General features: G+C 39.7%; 1 protein-coding gene across 1 annotated transcript in view; it reads right to left on the bottom strand.

Moving 5' to 3' along the window:
* Positions 1 to 6,731, bottom strand: part of LOC139079417 (potassium channel, subfamily K, member 16-like) — a 47,474-nt gene extending 40,743 nt beyond the window's left edge. The window contains exons 1-2 of the mRNA XM_070594277.1: positions 6,717 to 6,731; positions 4,750 to 4,946 (exon numbers count right to left, since the gene is read on the bottom strand). Coding sequence (XP_070450378.1) covers positions 4,750 to 4,896 — 147 coding nt within the window. The 5' untranslated portion in view covers positions 4,897 to 4,946; positions 6,717 to 6,731. The remainder of the gene's footprint in view (positions 1 to 4,749; positions 4,947 to 6,716) is intronic.
* Positions 6,732 to 12,691: the final 5,960 nt, after the last annotated feature.

The raw sequence follows: 12,691 nt of genomic DNA, 5'->3' as shown, positions 1-12,691 counted from the left end.
AGGAGCTATCCGAGTTTTCTCAGCAAGGGTGAAGAGGCCTCGATCGTATGTTCACAACATTCAGTAGAGAACCCCAAAAGGCTGTAGCTGAGAAGTGCAGTAAAATTAGCCCTAGGAAAAAAGACTACTTTAAGTCTGAAAGGAGCTTAAAACAAATCTTGAAAGGATTACAAGAAGGTTTAAATAACTTCCTTAATTTCCTGTCCAAGAAACTCCACGGAATTTAATGAAATATAGTAAAACCAAGCATCCCAAAACAATGCATAATGTCCATTATCCAAGTTTTAAAAATTAACAGACACACAAAGACAATTACCAGGAGAAAAATCAGTGAAGAGAAGCAGACCCGTAAATAACAATTCTATTAAAGTGATGGAATTAGCAGACAACTATGTTGAAAGAGCTCTTATAAACATGTTCAAAGATAAAAGGAAGTATTAACATAATGAGAAGAGAAATGGAATATTTAAGAAGCAACCAAAAAACAAAACCAAAAAAGCAAGTAACCAAATAGAAATTCTAGAAATAAAAAATATAATACCCAAAAAAGAATAATTCACTAGATGGGCGTATCAGCAGAAGAAAAGATTAATAAACGGAAAGATATAGCAGTAGGCTTTACGCAAACTGAAGCTCCCAGAGAAAAAAAGAGATGAAAAAAAATCAAATATCAAGTATGTGTGTTGGGAGAAAGGGGGCAGAGTGGGGACAAAATAATGATTGAAAATTTTTGAATTTGATGGAAACTGTAAACCCACAGTCACACGAAACTCAATGAATCATAAAATGAAACTCATGAGTCTAAAATGTAACCAGAGAAAAAAGGACAGTATGTAAAGAGCAACAAAAACAAGAATAATAGCAGGCTTCCCATCATAAGCAATGAAACAGAAGACTACGGAACAACCTTTTTAAACTTCCAGACTAGAATTACAGATCCAATGAAAATGTTGTTTTGAAAAAGGCAAAACAAAAGCTTTTCAGACAAACAAAACCTGAGAGGATTCATTGCCAGACTTTTGCGGTTCTTCATGTGCTGAGTACTTTCCGACTGTCTTCCGCATTTTGCAAACTATGTTATGAGACTCTGAGTCTTATTTAAATCCTATGGAGAACGTGGATATTTTCCCTTTAGCAGGCAATCGACTTGGTTAGATCCAGACTACAAGTTCCAGCTCACATCTTGCGGGATGTGGTTCCAATGTCAGTTCAGCTCTCACAGCCTCTACAGTATCCTTTTGACCTATGCCATATGTCCATCACTCAGAGGTCAGTCTGAGACCTAGATGCATGTCTACCCACTAGTTCAGTTCTCAAAGTCTTTGGTGTGAAAATTAGGATCGGATCCATGTATGAGCAGGTCACGGGTGAGCCCAGAAGATCTTAAGCAATTTTATATGGTTACTTTCCCAAACAGCTCCCTCTCTGTGATCTCCTCATTACTTTCTTATTCCTGGGGGCTCCTCTTTTTTGGTCTTCCAGCCAGAAACCAACTACTTCTATGACTGCAACATATCTGGGGTCAAGTGATGAAAGGACAGAGAGAGAAGGAAAAAAAAGTAAAAGGCTTTGGCCCTAGCCTTGAAACAACATCTTCAGAAAATAGAGGGCAATTTTCCCCTCGCTCAGAATTTTGCCTTTTGTGGGTTTCCGTTGCTTCCACTGTTGCTGCCGCCACCACCACAGGATCACTTGGGAACCGGGGTGCAAGACAACAAAGAAAAGAAATAAAAGGGAGGATTTCCACACTGTCTCTGAGCATTAGGAGTTCCCTTTCCCGTTCCTGGAGCCAGAACTAGAGGGCATCTCCTAGAGCTGTCGTCTTGTTCACATCAAAGTTTCCAGCTGCATTAAGATCAGGCTGGGAGATGTGAGGCGGGTACAACGCTTAACTCACTGCCGGTTCAGTACTAAAGTCCTGGTGTTCTTCCCCTACACTGATGCTCCCGTTTACTTTTCAGATTCCTCCAATACCTGACCTATATATTCTTTCCAGATTTTATAGTTACAGTCAGTCGGGGAGAAAGAGTGGAGTGTGCTGACCCCACCTTACCCATAACTGGAACCTAGTCAAGTGACTTTGGACAAAGTTGCCACGGTAATACCATGGAAAATAAAGATAGTCTTTTCAGCAAATGATTCTGAAACCATAGGATGTGTGTATTAAAAATAACAACAAATCGAGTTGCTTATCTCATACAATTCACCAAAATTAACTTGAAATATATCATATAATGTAAATAACTAGAAGAGCCAAATTACAAAAAGTCAAAAAATCTTTGTGACTTTGGTTTAGCTGAAGGTTTCCTAGAACACAAAAAGCACAATCCATAAGATAAAAAAAATACAAACTGGAATTTATAAGAAATAAAGTTCTCTTCAAAAGAAACCATGAATAGAATGAAAATTTAATCCACAGTTTAGGAGAAAATATTGGCAATACCCATGCCTGAGAAAGGACTTTTCTCCAGAATATTTAAAAAAACACTTACAATTCTGCATTTGGAAAACAAATGAAAAAAACAAGCAAAAGATTTGAACAGACAATTCACAAGAGATGATATAAAAATGGCCAGTAAGCCCATAAAAATATTCAACATGATTAGTCACTAGGGAAGTGCAAATTAAAATCACCATGAAGCATCATTAGATTGGTTAAAATTAAAAACCTTACAACACCAAATTTTGGTGGGGCTGTAGAGAGACTGGAGCGCTGACACATTGTTGATGGGAGTGTAAAACGACACAAGCGCTCTGGAGAACCACTCTGTTTGGTAGTTTCTTACAGAGTTTTACATACTATTTCACACAGCAGTTCTACTCCCAGGCATTTACCAAAAATAAATAAATAAAAACAGGTTTCCTCACCAAGACTTACATAAAAAGTATTTGTAGCAGCTTCATTTTTGATAGACAAAACCTGTAAACAACGCAAAGCTCCCCAATGGGAATGGAGAAACACATTTTGTTATAGGTCTACAATAGAATACTACTCAGCAACAAAAAGAAATGGCATACTGATAAATGCAGTACTAGAGCTGAATGTCAAAAACATCACGCAAAGTGGAAGAAGCCAGTCACACAAGACTATGTATTATATGGTTCCTATATACTGATTCCATTTTGCGTTTAAGAATACTCAACATCATCACATAATTCTCCCCAAATTCAAAGGAATTTCAATCAAAACCCCAGCAGAAGATATTACGGAATTTGACAATCTGATCTTGAAATTCTTACAAAAGACTAGGAAAGTCCGTTTTAGGACGTATTGTAAGCCTGTTACAATTCAAACAGAATGGACAGAATCAAAAACCAAGAAAAAAATTTATGTGCATATGAGAACCTGGAATATGACAGAGCTAACACTAAAAATTAATGGAGAAGTAATGAATTAATCAATAAATTGTTCTGGAACAATGAGCTTTCTACATGGAAAAATATATATAATTAGATTCTACTTAACATGTATACATACGTGCATACACACACAATCCAGATGGATTAGTGATTTAAATGTAAACAGCAAAATTAAAAAGCTTTTAGAAAAAGGTTAAGAAAATGTCTTTACAGAACAGATTAGTGGTTATCAGAGGGGAAGGAGTATGGAGGGAGGGCAAAAGGGGTAAAAGGGCACATATGTATGATAACAGATAGAAATTAGATCATTGGTGATGGGCACGAGGCAGTCTACACAGAAACTGATAAATAATAACGTACAGCCAAAATTACGCAATGTTAAAAACCTTTATGATTTCAATGAAATAATTGAAAGAAAAAAAGAAATTGTCTTTACAATACCAAAGTCAGGGGTGATTAGGCACATGTGTGTGATGATGGATTATAACTGGTTTTTGGGTGATGAACATGATGTAATCTACACGGAATTCGAAATATATAATGATGTACACCTGAAAGTTATATAATGTTATAATCCAATGTTACTGAAATAAAAAATTTAAAAAATTTTTTAAAAAAAGAAACAACTGATTAAGCTGTACAAACCCTAAAGGAAAAGAATAATAAGAACAACTACATTAAAATTAAATTTTCTCTAAAACAAAAGATATCACAAGGATAATTTTAGAGACAATGCGTCCAGAACTCAGAGCAAGACAATCCCTGGAAAAAGTGGAAGGAGAGTAAAGCCTATCTCCTGCTAAGTTCTCTCTCTCTCTCTCTTTTTTTTTTTTTTGCTGAGGAAGACTGGCCCCGAGCTAACATCCATGCCCTCCTTCCTCTACTTTATATGTGGGACACTGCCACAGCAGGGCTTGACAAGAGGTGTGTAGGTTCATGCTGGGGCTCTGAACTGGCAAAGCCCAGGCAGACAAAGCAGAGTGCATGAACTTAACCGATACACTATTGGGCTGGCCCCTCCTGCCAAATTCTTATCAGAACATCTTTCTGAACTCCACGTGGAGTAATGAAAAGGACCACTCCAGTCAGAATATTCTCAGCTTTTACACTCATCTAGTGACTGGGCTGTAATTCGACCCCTCTCTTTCACCTCCTTCCATCCTCTTATTATCTGCTGCCTTCCTTTTTCTTCCCAGTCTGCATGATTTCCTTATTTCTATTCAAGTTCTCCCTGTGTGACTCACAGCTAAAATGAAAAGCCTGTTTTGGTGAACTGTCTTTCGTTTTGATGAAGGAAGTTATTATTTCATAGAATTTTCACATTAAATGGCTTCTCTGCATAGACAGCAGTCGCATGACTCTGAAAATAACCAAGTCTTCATCTCTTACCTGCACAAAGACTTCAACGTCTTCTTGAGTCATATTAGAACGATTTTTCAGAAAATCACATTTCGTATCAACTGCCAATTCTCGCCGCTCTACCTCAAAGTCTTTCTCCAAGGCTTGAAATATCATCGCCCCAAGAGCAATGTACATTAGGTAGGCCAGCAATAGTATGCCCTTCCGGACTGTGGGGTTTGTCTCCTCTTCACAGAGTGGAGTGAGGGTCAAAGAATTCAAATCACTTTAATGCAAAATTTAATGTCCTCTCAAAGGCAATCCAATACAACAAAGCAAAATAAAATTCCCAGATATGGAATGTGCACTCTGTTATTTATTAACCTATCTTTAAACAACTATACAAAAGAGACCAATTCCTAAATAGTCATGGAAGCAGAAATTGTAACTCTATTTTGCTCCTGACTACAACCTTCCTTGTTTTTTTAAAAATGAAGAATTGTGCTATTCTGGGAGATAGGGAAATATTGCAGGGTCAAAGTTAGCCAAACGACTCAGTTATTCACTCAATTTCCCTAGAGGAAATTTTATTACAGAGTTATACTTTAGAGCATGTCCAGTGAATATTTTTCAAAGCATGCAATGTTAATGCTGTAACTGTCTGATAAAATGGATTAAGTTAGACCGTTCACGCTCCGCCAGCTACTAGTGGTGTGAACTTAGGCCAGTTATGTATCCTTGCCGTGTTTCAAATGCTTCATCCGTAAAATGAGGATAATAACAGCTACTTGATAGGGTTGTTATAAAACGGTAAATGAGTTAATAGGTTGAAATCCTTAGAACAAGGTCTAGCAAACAGTAAATGCCCAGTAAATCTTAGCTGGTAGTCAGGAAGTGGGAGTGTTTGTAGCAGCAGGAGCGACGTCAGCAGGAGCTGCTCTGGCTCCTTCCTTTGCCCTCTGCCCTCTGCCCTCTGCCCTGCAAACACAGGCAGAAAGGGCCAGCATGGCTGCTGGCAAGAGAAGCAGACCCTTATCTTGACGAGGCCAGATTCTCATACTCAGAAAGGTGAAACCTCTGTGTGTGACAGTGACACGGAACTGAAGGAGCAGTGCTGCCCCATCGACTCTGCCTCCTCCAGCCTCTCCCCCATGAGAGAACAGGGCCAATCTCAGGAGCACTGACCCTCACCACTGGGGTGAACTCTCCTTCCCAGGGGCATTTTAAAATGAAAGTACATATTCAAAACTGTAAGAAATTGTTACAAGAACAAGCACATTTTAAAGCCAATTTGCTCAAAACATACAAAATGGACCCTGATAAAATATGACACAATATGCCATAGTCACAGCTATTAATATACATTTCCATTGTCAAATAATAAATTCAATCTTAATACATGTAAATAATTCAGAATAATAAAGAAGGACAGTGAGCAGCTGTCCTACTTTCATTTCTACCAGAATAATAATATGCTTCTGTTATCTTCCATTCCATGTTTAAACTAACGATAAATACTGTGACTAGAATGAAGACATCTGAGTTAAACCTCGACTGAGTCTTTCTTAGGTCTCCCGGGCTTCAATAAAACATTGTGACTAGGGAGCAACCAAATCATTATCTATACACCTAGAACTAACACAATGTTTTATGTCAATTATATCTCAGTTAAAAAGAAAAAAAATACTTTCAGGAACCATTAGTTAGCAGAGCATTCAAAACAAATGCATCTGATTTGGCCACGTTTTGTGAGCGCTTTCCTTGATCTTTTGGGGTAAAACACTACCCTGGGAAGACTTTAAACTTTTCACGAACACTCCCGCATTTGGGGGAATATTCTCCAGTAGTCACACCACCAACCCGAGTCTGCTCCCTACCATCCCTGTCACCAAAGACCAGGCCCCCCTCTAGCGAAGCCATTTCAAAGTAGTCCTGCCACTAGATTGAAGGCTTTGCAAGTCAAAACTATGGGTTAATGGCCAATAAAGGACATTTTGAGCCTGTCTAAATGATCTCACCATGACTCCACAATTCCATCTGGAACCCTGGGGTTGGTTAATTCCACACACAGTCACCTCCCCATTGTTACCGCCTCCCTCCAGTTGGCTGTTGCCCGGTTCCTTCACCCCGTGACTCGCAGTCATTCTGCACCTGAACCCCTCCAATCTGCTATGTTTTTGCTGTGATCCCAGTCAGCGTGACTGTCCCACCCTGTCAGCCCTTCCTGAGCCCCTTCCCGGCAGTGATGTGACTCCCACCCTGTGGCCAGGGAACCTCTCCATATTTGCCGCTTCCAACCACCTGCTGCTTGGTTCTCGTCCCTTCAGACTCCTGCTCAGTACTGTCAGGCCTCTGTGCCTTAGCCATGTTCTTCCCACCCTCTTCACCAGCTGCCAGGCTCCTCGGCCTTCCAGACCAGGATACCACATCATCTGTGAAACTCCCTCTAACCAGAAATAAGGTCCCCTGCTGTTGACTCAATTATGGCATTTATTGTACTATATTCAGTCACAACCCCCTAGAGAAGCTGTGGATAGACTTGACTCTATCCAAATTGTTACACTTCCTTTGAATACCTAACAGGGCTTTACTGCCTCAACAAACGCTTCTTGGATGCAACTGAATGATTTCCATATAATTTATATTATTGACAAACTTTATCTTTTCTCTTCTAGGTTACAATATGTAGAAACAATATAAACTATTGCAGAAATCCTCGTCTTGAGAGTTTGGCAGCACGGAGTTTGGGTCCTGGCTCAGTCACTGTCTAGTCTGTGACCTTGGATGGCTGACTTCTCTGAATCTCTGTTTTCTTATCTGTAATGTAGATTTCACCATCCCCTCACATTGTTATCATTTTGGATTTGAGTTCCTGCGTAGACTGCTTGACAAAAGATAAATTCTCAATAAATAGCTTTCACAACTTTTATGACTAGTTGTAATAATTGTCTTCAGGCAGAAAGACTCTTGAGGGCACATTTTATGGTGCCTTTCCTCTAGTGTTTATTTTTTTAAAAAATGTTTGTTGAGTGAATGGAAGATGTGGCAATGAATAAACTTGGAGCTGAAGTCTTGACTAGAAGTCCTTGGAAATTAGTCTGTGAGAAATATGAATGGGTCATTTTCTCTCCTTTTGAATGCCAAGGGACCAAAAGGGATCCTTTTTCCACTAATTTATCCTTGGCTGCTATGAACTAGGAGTGAGACGGCTGTTTGGAGTCTATGGACCATGAGTGTGGCCCCCCTATACTCAGGGAAACACTGGAGCTGTCCTAGGTTTCATATTTTTGCAAACATGAGTGACTCTAAACTTGGACCAACACCTATGGCTGTCCCAGACCATGTAGTCGGAGGTTACAGAGTCCGTGTTCAAACAGCTGTCCTGGTGCCAGATCCCCCTCGTGGGGCAAAGCAGCAGAGGCTTCCTGAATTACGAGTGTTACCTGCATTGTAATGCTAGGACACACTGAAGGGGAACATGAGTCAGCTGTGGCAGATGGAAGCTCCCAGATGCTTTGTGTGCTAAGCAACACATTGGAACTCTGGGAACGAAAAATAACAAGGCAATGCTTTTTTATTTCAAAATAGTAACAAGAAGAGAAGGAGGAGAGGTGGGAAGAAGAAGGAGAAGGAGAAAGAGGAAAAGGAGAAAGAGAAGGAAAAGAAGCTTTGTTGAGCGCCCGCTGAGTGCTAGGTACTGTTCTAGACGTTTATGATAGAACCTCTCTGAATCATCTCAGCACCCTATAAAGCGATTAATGCCTCTGTTTTACAGATGAAGAAACTGAAGCCTAGAAAAATTAAGACACTTGCCCAAAATTACACAGCTATTGTGACTTGAATAAGTGGAGATTCAAACCAATGTCTAATTAGCCCCAAACTTATGTGTGCCCTTCACAGTTATTCATTCATTTATTAAATAAATATTAATTGAGCACCTATTTATTATATGTTAATAATAGTTCTGGCACTGAAGATACAGCAGTGGACAAAATACACAAAAATTCCTGCTCTCATGGAGTGTACATCCTAGTGGGGGGGTTCAAATAAACAAAGGAAATGGTAAGACCTATGGATGACGAAGCATGCCCCGGAGGAGAGTAGAACCAGGCAGGGAGATGGAGGTGTGGGGCTGGGGACTGCCATTTTACATGGGGCGATTAGATAAGATAGATTTGGGCAAAGATCTAAAGGATCAAGGAGGGAGTTATGGGAATTTGAATTATGAGTTTTCCAGGCAGTGTAAGTGGCAAATTCAAGGGCCCTGAAGCTGAAATATTTTTCATTTATTTTGGCGTGTGTTAGGAACAAGGAAGCCAGGGTAGCTGGAGCAGATTTAAAGGGGGAAGAGAGGGTACTGCTAAAAATCGGGGTGCAGTCGCAAAGGAGAGACATGGATGCTGTGTGATCAAAGCATCACGTGGCACACACAGAATATGTGGAGGAAATTCACAGGAGAAATAAATGCACAGGGAGCGTCTGTGGTTTTACGTCCAAGGAGCTAACTCGGGGTGGGGAGAAAGGACAGGCTAGAGCTTACACTTTTCATGTAATACACTTCTCTACTTATCATTTTTATACCAAACATGTATTTCAATTTTAAAATCTAATTAAATAAAGGAATGAGTATTCATATAAATGTGCCTAAGTGCATGCACAAGACTGTTTATTGCTTCATTGTTTATCAAAACAATCAATTGGGAACTGCTTTTAAATACCAGACTACCCACACAAGGAAATATAAAGATAATGATAAAGCAGGTCTACATATTGGCTTGGAATATGATCCAGGGCTCAAACACTGGAGTATGAAGTTTATCCCATGGATGTAATTGAATAAATGTGTCCATTTATTTATGAACCAATGTACATACAAAATTCCTCAAAAAAGTTGTCTATACGGTAACAGCAAAGAATAATGGAAACTACCAGTTTATAGTTATGGAATTGGATAAAAAAATTATGGCGTATTCAAATCTTGAACTATTAAACAATTATTTAAAATTACTGCATAGATCTATATTTAGCGTGAAGATGCATGCAATGTATACTTTAAATTGATAAAAAGCAGGTTTTAAAATTGCAGGTCTGAAATGATTCCATCTTTTACAAAAGATACTGGAATGTGAGTTACATGAAGGGAGGGACTTTTTTCAGCACAACATTCTCTAAACCTAGTTCCTAGGGTGTGGCCCGCACACAATAGACACCTATTGAATAATAAACCAATGAATAAAAGCGCACATCCACACACAAAAACACAAAACTCAAAGGACCTTTCACAATGTGTTCATTTTTCTTTTTCTTCGTACTTATCTATATTCCCTAACTTTTAAAATGAACATATACCATGTAACAAAAATATTTCTTTCACTTAATATTTATTTAAAGAGTTATAAGTTTCAATATATTTCAAGGCTAAGAGTTTAGAAGATATCCATTGTCAGGAGTCGCTATAGTTCATCATTATCCACCTCAGGGCTCAAACAGCGGGCCAGGCGCGCTCAGCAGGACCATCGGCTTTTACTGGGTAGAAATGGAGCTCTTGCAAGTGGCTGATAGGGAAGACTGAACAAATAAGAGTTAAAAACAAAGCCAAGTTTCTAAGCTTACAGAGTTTTCGGGAGCTGCTGGATTCTAGAAGACACACAGGGAGCAGAGAGTCCTAACCATTGGGGAATTTGACTAGTACCCTTACTCTTGATTTATTTTTAGATGCTGCGCTTGCAAACTGGGTAGCTGCCCTTTGTGGACTAACCAGTCAGGATTCCCCAGGCGCGGGTGTGATTCACACCTGATTCAGTCAATTATGCCTTTTCTCTCGAAAAATGATGCCTTCATTAAAATAGCAAGAATAAAATGTGGACTTGATCTGCCTGAGCAGAAATAACGCAGAGGCTCTGCATCTCCACCAGCCGGGAAGGGAACACGTTTGGAGCTGGGCCAGTTACTTGGCAGTTCCTTTACAGAAAGTTAAAGAAATTAAAAGTCTGGCGATAGCTAGGTTCAGCATGGGGCTATAGAGACAGGCTTTGTTACATTTCAGAATCATGTCAGACATTTAAGATGCTTGCTGGCCTCTGTAACTAGCACAGCCCCAAGAGCTGTAAGCCGAAGCTGTATAAACCCCATGCTTTCTGGAGCTGTGGCTTCTATTGTTTTCTAGCCTGTTTCAAGTACTGGCACTTAATTGAATTTGTTGTATCACTGTATTTGATCTTTGTCTTCTTCTATTCTTTCCTTTTATTCTTTACTCGTGTACCTGCTGCTATGGTTTTATCCTGTTTCTATTCTTCTACCTTCTCATTTTTATTGCCTCATTTACCTGTTAGATTTACTCTTTACATGATCTTTTTTAAAAAAAAATTTTATCTCACCACTTCATCCTAATATATCCTCTTAGATAATTTTTTCCCTCTACTTTATAAAAACATCATCACGACATTGCATTTTACCAGCATGATGAATAGTCCCATTTCTTTTAAATATTCCCATTAAACCACCTGAATCCCACCTGGGCCCTCCCTCCGGTGATGGCCAGAAGTGTCGGAATGCTTTGTTATCCAGGAGCTCCATCCCTGACCTTCACCCTGACTCATTGCTACATTCACCCAAAATGCTCCACACCAAATCTGGCTGGGGCTCCCAATTTACAATGCTGCAATTATTTGAATACACAGCTGTGTCACCCAAAGGACCAGGCAAGTTCTGCTATTTACTACGTCACTCAGAAGAACTTGCACAGACAATGATTGTTGCCTACCCAACAACCATTCCCTTTTCCCTACTCTCTTGCTGGCATGCAATCCTGATCAACAGGGACCAAGGGAAACTATATCCATAATAAGAAGAAATGCATGGAGGAAAAACCACTTTTCATATATGTTCAATGTGGTCATGTCTGCATGTGATCCCTGGAACTACCGCAGCCATCCTGAGACAATGAGGTGAGATGCTGTAAACCAACTGGGGATGGTACGGGGAAAGATGGGAAGGTGCCAGGGTTCATCACTGCAGATTAGATAGCTGAACCAAACCTGGAACCACTCTGCTTCCAGACTTCTTCTCAGGGGACATACTGTCTCTGTGTGAAGACTACAGGAATCACCCCACTGACCTCATCTCTTTTCTACACTCATGATGATTTTCTTTTACAGATCCCAATCTCACTTCACTGCTGCTTAATTAAAGCCGCTGCAATTCTGCCCGGCAGGCTGCAGTAGCTCTGAACCACGGACAGAAGAGTCAGATCTTGTTCTTCAGCTCCCGCCAAATGTTTGAGCTGCTTATGCAAATTCGCCTACTAATTCCTAAGCCGCTGTCAAGTTCATCATATCAAAGTTTCTGACAGAGTAAAAGTGTCAAGTTCTTCCTCACTGTGTACCTGCTACATCATAACTTTCTCCATAATTACAGAAGCAAAGTTTGTTTCTATAAGAAACTGGAAAATGCCAGAAGATAAAAAGAAGGAAATTTCAATCTACCTTCCAGAAATATGTTCAGCTAACATTTCAGAATACTTCTTTTGAATCTTGTACAAGTGAAGTCATAGTGCAGGTACAATTTTATATCCTGGATTATTCATTTAACAGATTGCTTTTAATCTTGCATTACTATTCTTCAAAAGCATGATGTTTAAAGGTTGGAAAATATCCTATCATGAGGATATACCAAAATGTATTTAATTTCCATTATATAGAAAGAAGCTGTATAATATAATGTTAAACCTATGGGGTCTGGAGTAAAAGGCCAAACTCTACTTTATTTTTTTTTTCAAAGATTTTATTTTTTTCCTTTTTCTCCCCAAAGCCCCCCAGTACATAGTTGTATATTCTTCTTTGTGGGTCCTTCTAGTTGTGGCATGTGAGACACTACCTCAGCGTGGTTTGATGAGCAGTGCCATGTCCGCACCCAGGATTCGAACCAACGAAACACTGGGCTGCCTACAGCAGAGCACGCGAACTTAACCACTTGGCCACGGGGCCAGCCCCGC

This window comes from Equus przewalskii, chromosome 25 (assembly GCF_037783145.1).
Source record: "Equus przewalskii isolate Varuska chromosome 25, EquPr2, whole genome shotgun sequence".
In the NCBI taxonomy this organism is placed as follows: domain Eukaryota; kingdom Metazoa; phylum Chordata; class Mammalia; order Perissodactyla; family Equidae; genus Equus; species Equus przewalskii.
This window is presented reverse-complemented; position numbering and strand designations above follow the sequence as displayed.